Below are 14,001 nucleotides of genomic sequence, written 5' to 3' on the forward strand. Positions count from 1 at the left end.
AGAATCTTCTCTGTGCAAGATCATATTATGTTAGGTCTCTTTAATATTTTGGAGCTATTTCCAGATGAATGTGCATACACTTAGAATGCTAAGTAGAAGTGTATTCAAATAGCTCAAAGAATTTTAGATACATATGCAATTCTGTATCAGAATGGTGATGGTTTCTTCCTGAGCTTTCATTTCCTCCTTCTGCCACTGTTTGACTAATAAGTTTTTTTGAATGCTGTTACTGGGTGATTGTCCTTGGGTTTTGATTTTTGATTAATTTTTTACTTCAGCTCTCATAGGTGAAGGGGTTGTGATCTTCTGTAAACTGTCAGCCTAAAAAAGCAGAGAGGGCGAAGGAATGTTCAGCAGAAGTTTCTAACCTTATTTTCTTTTCCAATAGCAAATGAACAATGGCACCCCTAATATTTGGGAATCTGGCAAAAGCTACATCCGAAAACATTTTGTCTCAAAGTCATATCTGAAATAGTTACTTTTCACAGTGTGAGATGTAAAAGTAAATACTTGTTCACAATTATTAGTCTGACTTTAACAATACATATGCTTGTTTTAAGTTAACTATAACTTAATGAATGAATTTTAAAATTTATTTTACTTTCCCTTTTCTTAGATACTATAAGGTTGAGTTCCAAACTACAAAATTTGGATTTCCAGACTTGAAAAAACTGGCAGATTTAAGGCTTTGTTCCGAGCATTACAGACATTTTCCTACAGAATAGCAAGAAGGTTGAAGTAGTATTGCATCATATTGGCTTTTTGTAGAACTTTTTAAAAACTTTTTCATATACATGAGGTAGTACAGCAACCCAACCTATTCTGTCAGAATAGAGAAGAGTATTTTTCTCTCATACATATCTTGCTTTGACTATGATGAAATATCTAGTTCTTTTAACTTGTCTTAAAAGAATTGTAAGACATTTCTCCACTATATAGCATTGCAATGAGTAAAGAATGAGTATAGGTTTAATGTGGATATGCACAGGGAGAAAATTCTGATGACAGAACAGGAACTTACAATGCACATGTATTGATGTATAAAAATTTATTTTTTAAACATTTTCAATTTTCCAGTTAGCTTCTGAATATATGTTATACTAAAGCAACAAATCTTATTTTATTATTATAAATAAATTTCAGGTATGCCATTTCAGTGTGCAGCTGTTTCTTGAGTAAGCTTGGAGTTTTTCCCCCCTTCATTGCATGTTTGTTCTTTGAGGGCTAAAGAGTCGGAATAGTTGAAGATTTTAAGTTACATAAACCCAAGCATCTCACAGTCTATTTAACTTTCAGTATTTTTCCAAGTTGAAAGTACTGGAGAGACATAGCTGGACTTTGTGGATCTGATGCATTGCCTGGTTTTGTCACTTTTGCTGTCATTTAATTCCATCCATTTTTCTGTATCTACACTTTTGCTATGTTCCTGTAAAGCTGAGATTTACTCCTACATTAGCAGGTGTTTAAAGGAGTTTATTCCCTGAAGCAACCACATTCAGTGACAGAAACAAAACATATTGCAACACATTCATTGAGCCACATAGTGCAACTGTCATGCTAGGTAATCTATTTATAATGAGCTTGGCACTTATAAAAGGAGGCTGTTTGTCAGCCCTAAAATTAAAGGTGCCTTTTCACATAGTGATGGAAAAACTGTAGTTCACCAAGGTGCTAATGAAATTTTATGGGAACATCATATAGGGCCGCACAGTTTCTAAATCCTTTTTGTCATTCATCTATTCTGCTCTTTTGAGATAGCCAGCAGCTGTACCACCTGTGCAGAATAACTATCCCTTGATCTTTACACCAGTCAGAAAGTAAAACAGGAGTGAGAACATCTGCTTCACTCAATCACTTATGAGCCACTGAAATCTAAGAGATGTTGATTCTTTCCAACTTTTGATTAACAGTCTTGAGCTGGAAAAAATAAAACTATTCTGTAAACTATTTCTTGAACTATTTTCTTTCCCTCTAATGTTTAAAATAGAGGATCCTAAAAATTCAGAAATTAGTGTTGACTTCCCCATCCATCACCACATCCCCTTTGGTGTTCAGAACCCATGAAGAACGGGAGCAATGAAAATGCTCTTAAAGTCTGTGCAGCTACAAGTTTGTTGTTAGTATTTGTTTCACTCTAGGCTGTTCTCCCTTAGCCTACTTACCTAATCAAGCTTTTCTAAGAAAATATGCTTTTTCCCACAAGCCATGTTCATTCAAATCCACTGTTTTGAATGTTAGCTTAGTTAGTGGTGAACTTCAAAAGGCATTCATAGTGCATTTGTTAAGTAATTAAAATGACTGGATTTTCTGCCTAGTCCAAGAAGCTTAGAGAAGCTTGATGCTTTACACCAGAATATAAAGTGAAATTTATATGGGGTTTTTAAGTTTATAGTTTTAAAACTTTTTATGTTCATGTTGGAACATTGAAAACCCTTTCAAATTTTATCATGAAATGGATTTAGTGGTCTCTGTTTGATCTGTATTATTCAGGAGATATTACTTTTAAAAGGCTATTGCATTTTTTTGTTATAATGCTATGCATTCTTTTTTTGAGCATACTTTTTCCTGACTCTGAGAGCTTGGATCACTGTTCTGACCAGATTTTCACCTCTTGCAGCTTGTAGACCATTTTTGTTGCAATATGAAAGCACGAAAAGAGTGAAGCTGTTTGCAGGATTTCCCCTCCCCCGCTATTCTCCTCAGAAAGAATAGAAGTGACCTTTGAAAAACTGTAACAAACTGACAGCTGGATTTATTATGCTAGAAATAGCTTATCCAGACATCAGGGTGCATGTGAGTTTTGCATTTAACTTGGAAGATTTTGAAGTTTAATACTATTCTGAAATCCCTTAAGACTACATATGTTGTATATTTGGACCAGGTACCAAGAAAGCAAATATACATTTTTGGCATTTCACTTCTACTGGCTTGAAAAGCAAAAATCTATTGCCCTTATGTCCTCAGTTCTTCCACTTCTTTTGTATATTTTTCTTTCCTATCTTCCTTAATGGAATCAGCACTGTAAGTTGAATTTGTTTAGAACATCCCATTGTTTTGCCTTCATTTAAAGAGTAATCTTAGTTTCTATTATTTAATGTTTAACATAATGTTGAAGTTTAACAAAACAAACTTATTAAAAAGCAGCCTTTTCTGTGCTATAAAACTGATACCTATATGCCACTTTCCATTTTTCCCATTCCAGAAGAACAGAAGAAAGAAGGGTGCTATATCTAAATCCCTTAACTTTCTATAAAAACAATTGACTTCCCTATAACACTCTTTAATGCTGTTTTCTGCGTTGTAGCAGTATTTCTGTACAAAATTGGCCTGCGTTCTCAAAAGCAGCAAATTTGGGTAAAAATGTCATGTGGCCTTGCATAAAGGTCTGATTAATATAGAGAAAAAACTCCTCTGGTTTTCTGAAAAAGTTTAAAAACTAAAACCACAAAACTTCATTAAGATCACAAACAATATTTCTTATCTTCTTGACTTGACCTGGAGTGCATCCATTAAAATTTGCTAGTCAGTATCACAACAATAATACATTGATGGAATTAGTATTTTATTTTTTTTTTTTTTTTAGATCGTGTGTAGAGAGTGAGGGACGTACTTCTGAACAAAATGGGTTATGAATTCCTTATGAATTCTGCATGAAGAGCCTGAAAGCAGACACAGAGTCTCCTTCATAATGGAAGAATATGTTGACCTTTGTTGGTGGAGAAAGGGGAATGTTTTACAATTTAATCAAAGTGTCATCTAGTTGTATAAAATTTACTTTATGTCCTCTAATAAGCACATACAACTTTCCAGGAAATTCCTTCTCTTGTAGCATCACAAGGAAATTGTAGATAGATAAAAGCCTTTAGCCTTGCATATCAACATTTGATATTTTTTTTAAACTCCACTTTCCTTCCCATGTCTTGATATGTGGTTAGAGGGCTTTAAATGTGTGTGTGTGATTGGTCACTCACCATCATCAGAGCCTAGCAAAACAGCTTGTCCTTATGGACATTTGAAATAAAGTCAGTCCTAGCAAAGAGATTGCTTGCAAGAATCACCAGCAAATTAGATGAATTTTTAGAGTGGATATGAAGTCTGGTTTAACAAACATTTCATTTCTTTCAGCAGCTGATCAATTGCTTCCAAACAAAAAAGCTGTGCCATTTGGTCCTTAAAAACAAAGCAGCATCACACATTCCTTTTTAAATAATTGTACAGGAAAGTATTTAGGTAATCCACCTTTTTTATACGTGTATGCACACACAACAATTTCTATAAATTATCAGTTTTACTTTTTCTTAGCATAAAATTATTTCTTCATATTTAATGCATATAATTTTGTAAAAATTCTACATTTGTATGAAAATATGGGAATTACTAGAAAAGATTCTATCTACAATGCTTATTATTATGTTTGAGCTATTCGTCATAACAATTTGACAAACAATTTTATGACTTGAAATAGAAAGCGGTATTCAAGGAAAAATTGAAACGAACCTGTGTGATAAATCCATTAAACTTATTCCAGCAAATATTGTGACATTTCAGACCTTGCTGAGCCAGAGAATTAGCTCTGTATGTATGTAAAAGAGTACATAGCTGTAACTACATGGCAGTGTAGAGACAGATATTGCAGGTAGGGAGAAATTTTACAATTTTGAAAGTCAGTGTTATTTTGAGTTATAGTAAAACATGAACAATTATAAAATTTACTGAGAAAAAACTCATTAGCTCTTTCAGTATCTCAAAAAAAAAAGCTTAAGGGTAAAAGTATGTTGTATCAATGGAAGTAATAGAAACTTAAACAAGAATATAAACAAAGTTACGAACTGTATTGTAAAACATTAAATATACTCTTGGAAAAGTGTTATTTTTCTTCTCTCTCTCCAAGCTGTTAGAATTTTCTTCCTATTCTGACTTTTCCTCACATTACAAAAGCAGAAATTACATGCTGCAAGATTTAATCACTTCTATAATTTTGGAAAGATGCTTTGTTTTCTGTGAGCCTCAGTGATATTGCTTTAATGTCAAAAGTACATTCTTTGTATATAAACAGGATCCATTAACTATCATAAGTTTTTTTCCCCCCCAAGTTACAACTATTCTTATTATTCTGTTTAATTTCATTCCAGCTATTTATGAACTATCTTGTGAAGCATACAAACACTTGGGCAAAACTTCAAATTACTACTGGATAGATCCAGATGGCAGTGGGACACTGGGACCATTGAAAGTTTACTGCAACATGACAGGTAACTGCATTATATTTACTGATTAAGTTGGATGAAGGGGAGATTTGGTTTTTGGGGTCTTTTAAAATTTAGTTAGGAGAAAGAGGCTGTTCATATTTCATATTTCTTGTTAAAAGAAAAATAATTACTAGGAGTTTTTCATCAGGGATCGTCAAATTTGCAGTTGCTACTCAGGATAGACTGAGCAAGGTAATAGTTAATCCATTTAATACATTTTTTGAAGTGCACCTATTAGTCCAAATAGGTGCCTGTATCCTCAGTGTTGCATCATTTAAAAAAATTTAAAAGATACACAGAGAAGAAGTCGATAGATATGGCTATTTACCAAAACTGTTGTATATCAACCTAGTGGAGTTCACTAGTATCTGTTGTTCATGGGGCATTGTAGAAGGCAGCTTACCAGCACAGGCAGGGAATGGAAATTAATTACAAAAGACGCAAAACATTTGAGTTTTCTTTATTGTCTATTTTGTTTTTAAAACTAGGTATGTCCTCTAACACCAGTAACACTCTGGAGATAATACTTATAACTACATTAACTTATTTTGATGTTATTGTGTGCTTTTATTGTTTCATGCTTTTAAGACTAGTTTTGCTTTCTCAAAGTTATCTGTGTTGCCATGATGAGGCAGAAAAATATGATAATGAAAAACGGCAATTTTCTGCACTGAGAATATATTATTTCTTTGTTCTGTTAATGCATAGCAGTTGTCTCAGCACTTTTTCTGATATGAAATACTTGGTAGCTGATAAGACAAACATGTAATCTGACTTTCCCCAAATGTCTGCGTTACAAGTTTGAATTTCATTCTGTTTGCATTGGAAATCTGGGGTATGCCTGAGTCTTTAGACTGTTTCAGACATTTTAGAGATCACGGTGCTGAAGCTCCCACAACTATTCTGGGGGCAGAAACCTGGACATATCTGGGGCTGTGGGATGGGTTGTATCCAGCTGGAATGATGGGGAGGGATCATGGCACATGCAGCAAACCCCAGATCAGGTGCTCATGGTAGACAGCCTGTTGGAGAACAGGCGAATACCGCTATTCCATGTTGCCATTGATATCCGCATTTGGATAATGAATGCACACCTAGAAAGGAGCCTAATCTAAGATCTGGAAGTGCTGTAAATCCTATTTGGACTGGAGGGAGAGACAGGCCAAACCTTCTGTCCTGAGACCTGAGTGTAAAGCCACTCTTTCAGATCCTGAGCCATTTAGAGCTTTTTAAATCATAACAAGCACCTTGAACAGCATCAGTGACTAATCAGGCAGGCACTGCATGAAACAAGGCCAAGAATGCTGTCATTTAAATGATTTCTGCTATTCAGAACTGCTGTGTTCAGTGCTGGCTACAGGTTTTGGTTACTCTTCAAGGATAAATTTTTAAATTAAAAATACACTGCCCTAGTGGGGGTAGGCACAGAAAAGTACACTCATCCAGTACTGCAGCATTGCTTATTTGTGTTAAATATAAAAATACAACAGAAGGTCCTAGTAGCTTCTTCAACACTGAGGGGAAAAAAAAAGGAGAAGTAAAAGTAATAATTTCATTTTACTAACGTTTCTCATCTACAAAACAATTTCAGAGTAAATAAATGTGACCTTTTCCTAACCAATGCATGGAGATCATGGACATTAGGATACATGATTTAATTCACTTGGATATGAAGCATGCTGTGGAAAAATTCAGTTTTCTCTTTTAACTGGATCGCTCTCATCAGCAGCTCTTTGCTACAAGAAAAAGACAATTTGCACTAATATCCATATAAATGCTGCCATTTTAAAAATAAAAAACTAAAACAACTATTTCTTCATTACAATGCAAATGACTGCAAGAGATATGTGAAAATTGATGGAAAGTAATTTTAATCTGTGCTTCTAAAACTGACAGTTGTTCCCAACTGAGTAAAGCTCATCACCTGTGTACAAACTGTGTAGTGCCTATGCATTGCAGATGTCACAGTTTTTGTTTTCTTTTGATTAGTGGTCATCTGAGGCACTAAGGCTGGAGGGAAAAGAGCTAAAATTTTAGCACAACACCCTAAATCTTTTTCTGTATCTATATAGGGTATTATCATCAGCATGCATGCTAGTGTAGGGATGGAGGTTACTTGAGTACTTTGCTTTATCAGTAACACAGTTCTGTAGAACTCTGTAGCAATTATATATATTTTGAAATTTAACAGAAAGCACTAAAGCATGAGAGAATCAGAGCAGAATTCTCAAAAAATTGTAGTATCCAGCTTGTGCAGGCCTATGGTATTGCTAGAACTACATTTGAAAAATACTTAAACTAGCTGAATTACAAATTTATTTTTTTTTGTGAACATAAAACTAAATAATCTATAAATTTAGCTATACTGATTGGTAAGTGGAGTATACTAAATGAAAAAAAAAAATATGGCAAGGTAATGATATTTTAATAGAAATTCTTAACTATATTTTCCTCTCTAGTCTGAGTCAAATCTAAATGTTACTATTCTTCCACCGTGTTAAACAAACATCTCTATATTAAATTACTACTCAAGATACTAATGCACATTTTAAATTTGCCTTCTTTCATTGAGTTGAAACTAGCAAGCAGAGAACGTTTCAATGACTAAAAATGGGAAGTGCAACTTGCTAGTTCCATTCCTTGACAAAGCAAGTCCACAGAGTTGGCAAAGTTAATATCAATCTTTGCAAAACAAAGTGCCTTAACAGCTATGTACTACTTTCACAATTAATGTACTATAGTTTTACTGGAGAAAAATGTTGGGATAGTGAACGTCACTCTTACTTGACTGTAAGCCTTCTGGAGCAAGGACAATATCCTGGAAAGCCACTGAAATTGTTTGTCAAGAAATTGTGTATTTAGCCCTTTAATATACTGTATCACAAATATTGAGTCACAAAATTCATAATTTTATCATTATATTAACATTTCACCTGTAGAGTCTCTAGTGAGAAAGCAGTAGTGTACCCAAATGTGGCAAACAATATTAAAAAGAAAAAAATGAGATAGAAAATTGTGGTGCAGAAGACAGCTGTCTGGGCATATTTCTGGGCATAATCCATGTCCAAATTCAGTGTGTCTTAATTTAGTAAGCTGGCGAGTGTTATGACGACCCCCCTGCTTCACAGATGTTACTGTGGTAACTAAAAATTGTTCTGGTTTCTAAGATGTGCTGGTGATTCAATAGTGCAGTCAAAGTTAGAAATATGTAATTGATTGTGCTCCCCACAGCAGTTCATGGTCTCTACAAACAACTCTATTTTCAAAGAAATCTCCAAGCCTCTCACTTCAATTCTCTTGCCCTTGTCTTCTCCAAATAAAGGTTGTACTCAGGGCTGTGGTCTGATGAGGAAGAGGAGCCAAGCATTACATTTTATGTCCTCATAGTGATGAAGATGTTTGAGATACCACATTCAAACTATCTATTTGTGATGCAATAAAATAGCTTTTCCAAATCTGGGCATTGCTGTTCATATTGTGCAGTTTTCCAAATAGTTATCTGTAGGAACTATGTAAATTTTAGAAAGCTTTTTTTCTTTGCCTTTCTTTTTTCTTCTTTTGAAAAACAGTATTGAAAGCATTTAGAGGTATAAAGTCAGAACTTTTCAAATTAATGCACTTATGGAAAAAGTACTCCTTGATGCTGTGATGTTGTGACACAATGTTTAACCATTAGAGTGCTTTTCAGTTTAGCCTCTTTTGTGGCTAAGATCAACAGGGAACTCTTTCAAAGCTCTGTCATCTTACCCTCTTTCAGAGGAAGGTCCACAAGGCAAAGTTAGACTGCATTCAAACTGTTTTTTCCAAAGTTGGAGGGTTGCTCTCTCAGTGTCTGCTATGACCTTTCCCATTTTCTCCTTAATTGCCATTAGAGCGGTAGCTGTAGTGGAAAGAATTGCTCTTCTAAGGTATTTGTTAGAATATCTTAATATCCTAAATTTGTCAGTGAAAAGTTTGAATATATTGCAACTTCATTCCATGCTCTGTATAATATTTCTGAATCTCTAGGCCTAATTCATTTTTCTCTGACAGATTTCGTTTCAGTCCCATTGAGAAAGACACAAGAAATAAATGGATTACTCTGTTTTTAATGTTTCTCTTTTTCTCTGTTTCTCTGTTTGGTACAAGGAGGATGGTGGAGAAGTGTCAGATGAGTAAGATTATTAAGATCTTACCTTGTGCATTTGTCCTGCAAGAATTTTTAGAGTGAGGAATAAGTAGAGGAACAATGCAGAGGGACCATAAGGGCTGAGTTATTTATCCTAATGGCTGTAAGGGACGTCAGCAGGAGAGGCAGATCAGCACTCCTGTAGTTGCTTGAGGCTTTAAGCTGAGGAGAAGAAAATCATAGCCTGCTGTTCCTAGTGCTTCATCACTTAGACTACTGATGCAAAGTAGAACTGAAAGGTTTCATAATGTATTTTACCAGAAGATATGTCAGTTAATTCTTTCTATTTGTCCTGAAGTCTTTATGCCTCCATGATGCAGCTTTTATCTCATTTCAGGATCCAAATAGCTGCAAGCATAATGGCTCCATTTGAGTGGTACTTAGCCTATCTCCTTTCTAGTACAATTCGTTTGCCTCAAGCTGCTCATCTTCAAACAGTTTGAGAAATCATTATGAGTATTCATAGCCTGCCTCATTAAGGTCAAATGTATGAGGTGACTTCTCTACCCACTGTCCTCCTTCCCTTCTCTCTCTTCATTTTTTTTTAACTGAAGTGGCACATGTAATAGTTACTGCAATGACTTTGTAAGCAGACATTAAACAACCACAACTGCTGTACACTGTGACTGTTCTCTCTCCTCTCTGTACATAGTGGGTCAATGGAATGCTCTATACTATGACATATGTAGAAACATATGGCATGAATACAAATGTGCCATCACTACATCCTAAAGAAAAGTGCCCTGGAAGCAGTAAATGTTTGATTCTATTACTCATATTCATATAATCTGTTCTCTCAGATGAGAATTCTTACCTGAGAACTACATTACTGAACGTCCAAGGTGCCAGAACTTTTATTCATGCATATATGTATGTATATAAAAAATATATGTGAAACAAAATGTTGAGCAATTTAATTCAATAAAGTAAAGATTTAGGGAAAAAGTTAATATTTTTTAGTTTTTGAATAGAATGAATTGATACATATTTAAAGGCAAGAAACAAAATTTTGTCATTAGACAATGCTAAGTTGTTTAATGACAATTATAGAGACCTTACCTAATGTAATCTCATTGCATAAAGCTTTCAATAATAATATTTGAGTCCCTTGCCTAAAATAGAGGAAGAAAAGATGCTTAATTGTCTCAATTCTTACATGTTAAATGAAGATTCTATTTCTAACAGCATCTCATACACTTTTCTTTCCATTGTACAGGGTTTTGGGGAGGACTTTTTAACAATCCGTCAGTCATTTTTGCAAGTTAAGATTACATTTGAGAGATAAAAAGAGGAACAAATATTTGAAATGTACTGGGGTTCTGGTTGCGGGTATCCAAGCTTGTTTCCCTGCAGATGAAACAAGTGCAGAAACAAATGTAGCAAAAAAAGAAAAAAGGGGGAGGGGAAAAGTATCAAGGCATTTAGGGCACTGTTTTTCGGTTGTTTTGACTTATCAAGCTAGACCCTCTGTAGAAAAAAATCCACAAAAAAACAAAAAAACAAAGGAGAAAAAGTACTGAGAAGAAAATAGTCATTGAAGCATCAGGGCATCATGTCTAGAGGAGCATCTCTGATGACAGACTTTCTTCCTAAGGTGAGTTCATCTTCCAAGCATCAGAGTAAAATAAGAGACCCATGAGAAACCTGGAAACAGAACAGACTATGTTTACATCCTTGCCTGCCAAGTTGGCTGAAGCATCCTGCATCTCAGCTTTAGTTCATTGATTATATTTTTCATCTGCTCTTATTTACAGGGCATGTCCTTTTTATTCTGGGTTTCATTGGCACATGTTTTCATTTGTAATCAGCTTTTCTCAATGTTGTTTTTTTTTATTTATGTCCAGTTTGGCTTTCTTGCTCATTGTGGTACTTTAATGTATCTCAACAAATTTGACTAGTGTATTTTCTCCCATGCTGTGGAAACCAGTACTGACTTGCTACAAAAGTGATCATGGTTGTTCTTCCATCTGGATACAACTTTCCACTCAGCCTCAATCAGTTCACAGACTGTAATTATTAGCCTTTATCTGGACTGATCTTGATTAGATGCAGCTTGCTGTCTGGTGTCCTTGTGAAATAAATCAGGATGTTTTTCTGTTTGGTTCGTTGGGTATGCCTCTGATTATCACTAAAAATTGATGTTGTTAGGCACCCCTGTGCTTGGCAGTTGAGTTTGACTGGCTGAAGCCACTATCTAGATGGCAAGGAATGAGTGAGAGCAGTCTGTTTCTGTGTTCTGTGACAACATGTGGAGTTTGTCTTATTGTCAGGCTTTTAAGGATAGAAGAGTAAAGAACTACAGCCTGGTATTAAGGGCCATGGGATTGTGGTTTTTTTTTTTACTTATCTTTTACAATGTTTATGACTTAAACATATACTGCCATAGAAATAGCCTCCACACAGAGATAAAGGTTCTAATAATCTCAGGGCTCATCATAATATAAAATCATAGAATTTGGAGAGGACAGGGGAAAAAAAGGTTGTGAATCAACACCTTGTGACTTCATTAAGCACAAATGTGTAATAATGAAAATGTGATGTCATGACTTTAGGGTTTGAGTAAATTGTGTAACATTTACATTATCCTAAATAATGTTGGAATATCTCTAGGTATTTTCTGCAGTCACCCTTGCTTGTGTAGAAAATTAAAAGCTACCCCAGTTTACAACTGCAGAGAAAATATCTAAACCATAGAACAAAAAATATGATATGATGTCTGCCTCCAGGACAAAATTCTTGATATGCTCTGTTTCAGAAGAGAGCAAGCTTTATCACTGACACTCAAGGTGGCTTCTTAAGTCACCAAGTAATAGAAACATTTCTTGCTGTCTGACTACATTCCTCTAGTTCTTCATCTTTTTTTCTGTCTCACTTCAAACTCTGAAGCATCATATAAGAATATACATTAATAAAAGTATGTCATGTCATCATCTTAATGCACTTCAGATGCTCATAGTTGGAGCAAACATCTATACATCAGGCATAAGATGACTCAATGTCATGTAATGACCTCAAAGCACGAGAACAAATTGGCTTTTGAGAATGACATAGCAGACTTAGTTGAAAATAAAACAGAATCTCTGTTTTGCTGAATTATTTGGTCTAGGAGAAGCAAAAATCCTCACATCACCTGCAATGAGAAAATATTCCTCATTTGTTGGAAATCAAGCTCTCAGAAATTAGAATACAACAATCCTTTTTAGAATTCTGTGCATTGCAAGACCCCACAAGCCTATATTTCAAGAAATATGTCCATAACTGGGGGAGTAGAAAAAAGGGATGGTCGTCAATAAAATGATGATCAGTACCATCTACCTCAAACTGTTACTGTGAATGTTAGAAGCAAATATTTAGCTCTGGATTCACTCCCACACACTTGCTCCCTACTGGGGATGTGAGGAACTTGGCACAAGTTGCTTCAGGCCAGTGATATGCTTCAGTTATCCCTAGAAAATTGCTCCTGTAGAGAATATTATTGAAAGGCCAAACAAAACTTGTGTTTTCTGTAAAACTTTTATTATTGCTTTTGGTCAGAAAATTAAGGTTGACTTAAGGCTAGACAATTAAATTACCCCGAAATAGTGGGAGTTGGTGGTGGTTTGCAAACTTTATTTTATTTTGATGATAATATTTTCTCAGAGTTTTTCTGTTGTTTGGGTGGAGGGTTACGAATTATGTGAGATGTGTGTTTTTGCATACTCCCCATATCACTGGGAAAGCTGCTCTGTGCTTCTGTGGGCTTTGAGCTCTGCTGCCTCAAAGCCTGGAGGGTGTGAGTCACTAAGTTCATGTGGGATTTATGGTGTACAGAAATGTTTTCCCATATGTGCCTTTCACTTACTGCTTCCATGTCCTTAATCAACAGTGCAAAGAACATCTTCTCATCAAATCCTATCCAGGGCTGCTTTTTACTGACTGCTACTACTGTCTTGTCTTATTGACCATGGGACTAGGAAGAATGCCATTTACCTGTTCAGAGTTGTTGCTATTGATAATTTCTTTGAAACTGGAATCAATGTAGCTAAATGTTCAAAGAGCAGATTAGTTAAAAGGAAATATCTAAAATCCTGTTCAGACCAAAAATGGTGTATTAAGTTCACTTATTTCTGAAACAGATAGTCAAGTGATGAAAAAATTACAGGCAATTTGTAGGAGTGAAAAGAGATTCATTCTACTCTAGAATTTCCAACCAGCATTCAGGGTGCAGTGCTGCCACCCTGATGTGTAATTTTCTAAACCAATTTTTCTAGAAGTGGAGGTAAGCTGTGTTGTCACTATTGCTGTTAAAAATTCTCAGGCTTTCTTTTATGCTCTAAAAGACAAGTTTTAAAAAGAAATTACTTGGGCAATGAATAAGCTGCAGAAGATATCCATTTTGAACTGCACTTACGCATCTAGGGAATGTACTGCTGATACAGTTTTTCCAGGAAGACAGGAGATGTACAAAATTATTCTCTCATGTCTCCCTCCCAGGACTTCCTAATAAGTGAATTAGTACAGATTATGTATGAATGTGAGTATACAGTGATAAGAAGTTCTTGTGTGAAGGCTGTCTTTGAACGCTCCTAAAAGATGCCGAGATTA

At 35.1% G+C, this 14,001-nt stretch overlaps 1 protein-coding gene across 1 annotated transcript in view; it reads left to right on the forward strand.

The window, feature by feature from the left end:
• CNTNAP2 (contactin associated protein 2) overlaps window positions 1–14,001 on the forward strand; it is a 1,042,550-nt gene that overhangs the window by 700,814 nt on the left and 327,735 nt on the right. The window contains exon 12 of the mRNA XM_056484872.1: window positions 5,133–5,252. Coding sequence (XP_056340847.1) covers window positions 5,133–5,252 — 120 coding nt within the window. The remainder of the gene's footprint in view (window positions 1–5,132; window positions 5,253–14,001) is intronic.

The sequence above is a fragment of the Oenanthe melanoleuca genome, chromosome 2 (assembly GCF_029582105.1).
Source record: "Oenanthe melanoleuca isolate GR-GAL-2019-014 chromosome 2, OMel1.0, whole genome shotgun sequence".
Lineage (NCBI taxonomy): Eukaryota > Metazoa > Chordata > Aves > Passeriformes > Muscicapidae > Oenanthe > Oenanthe melanoleuca.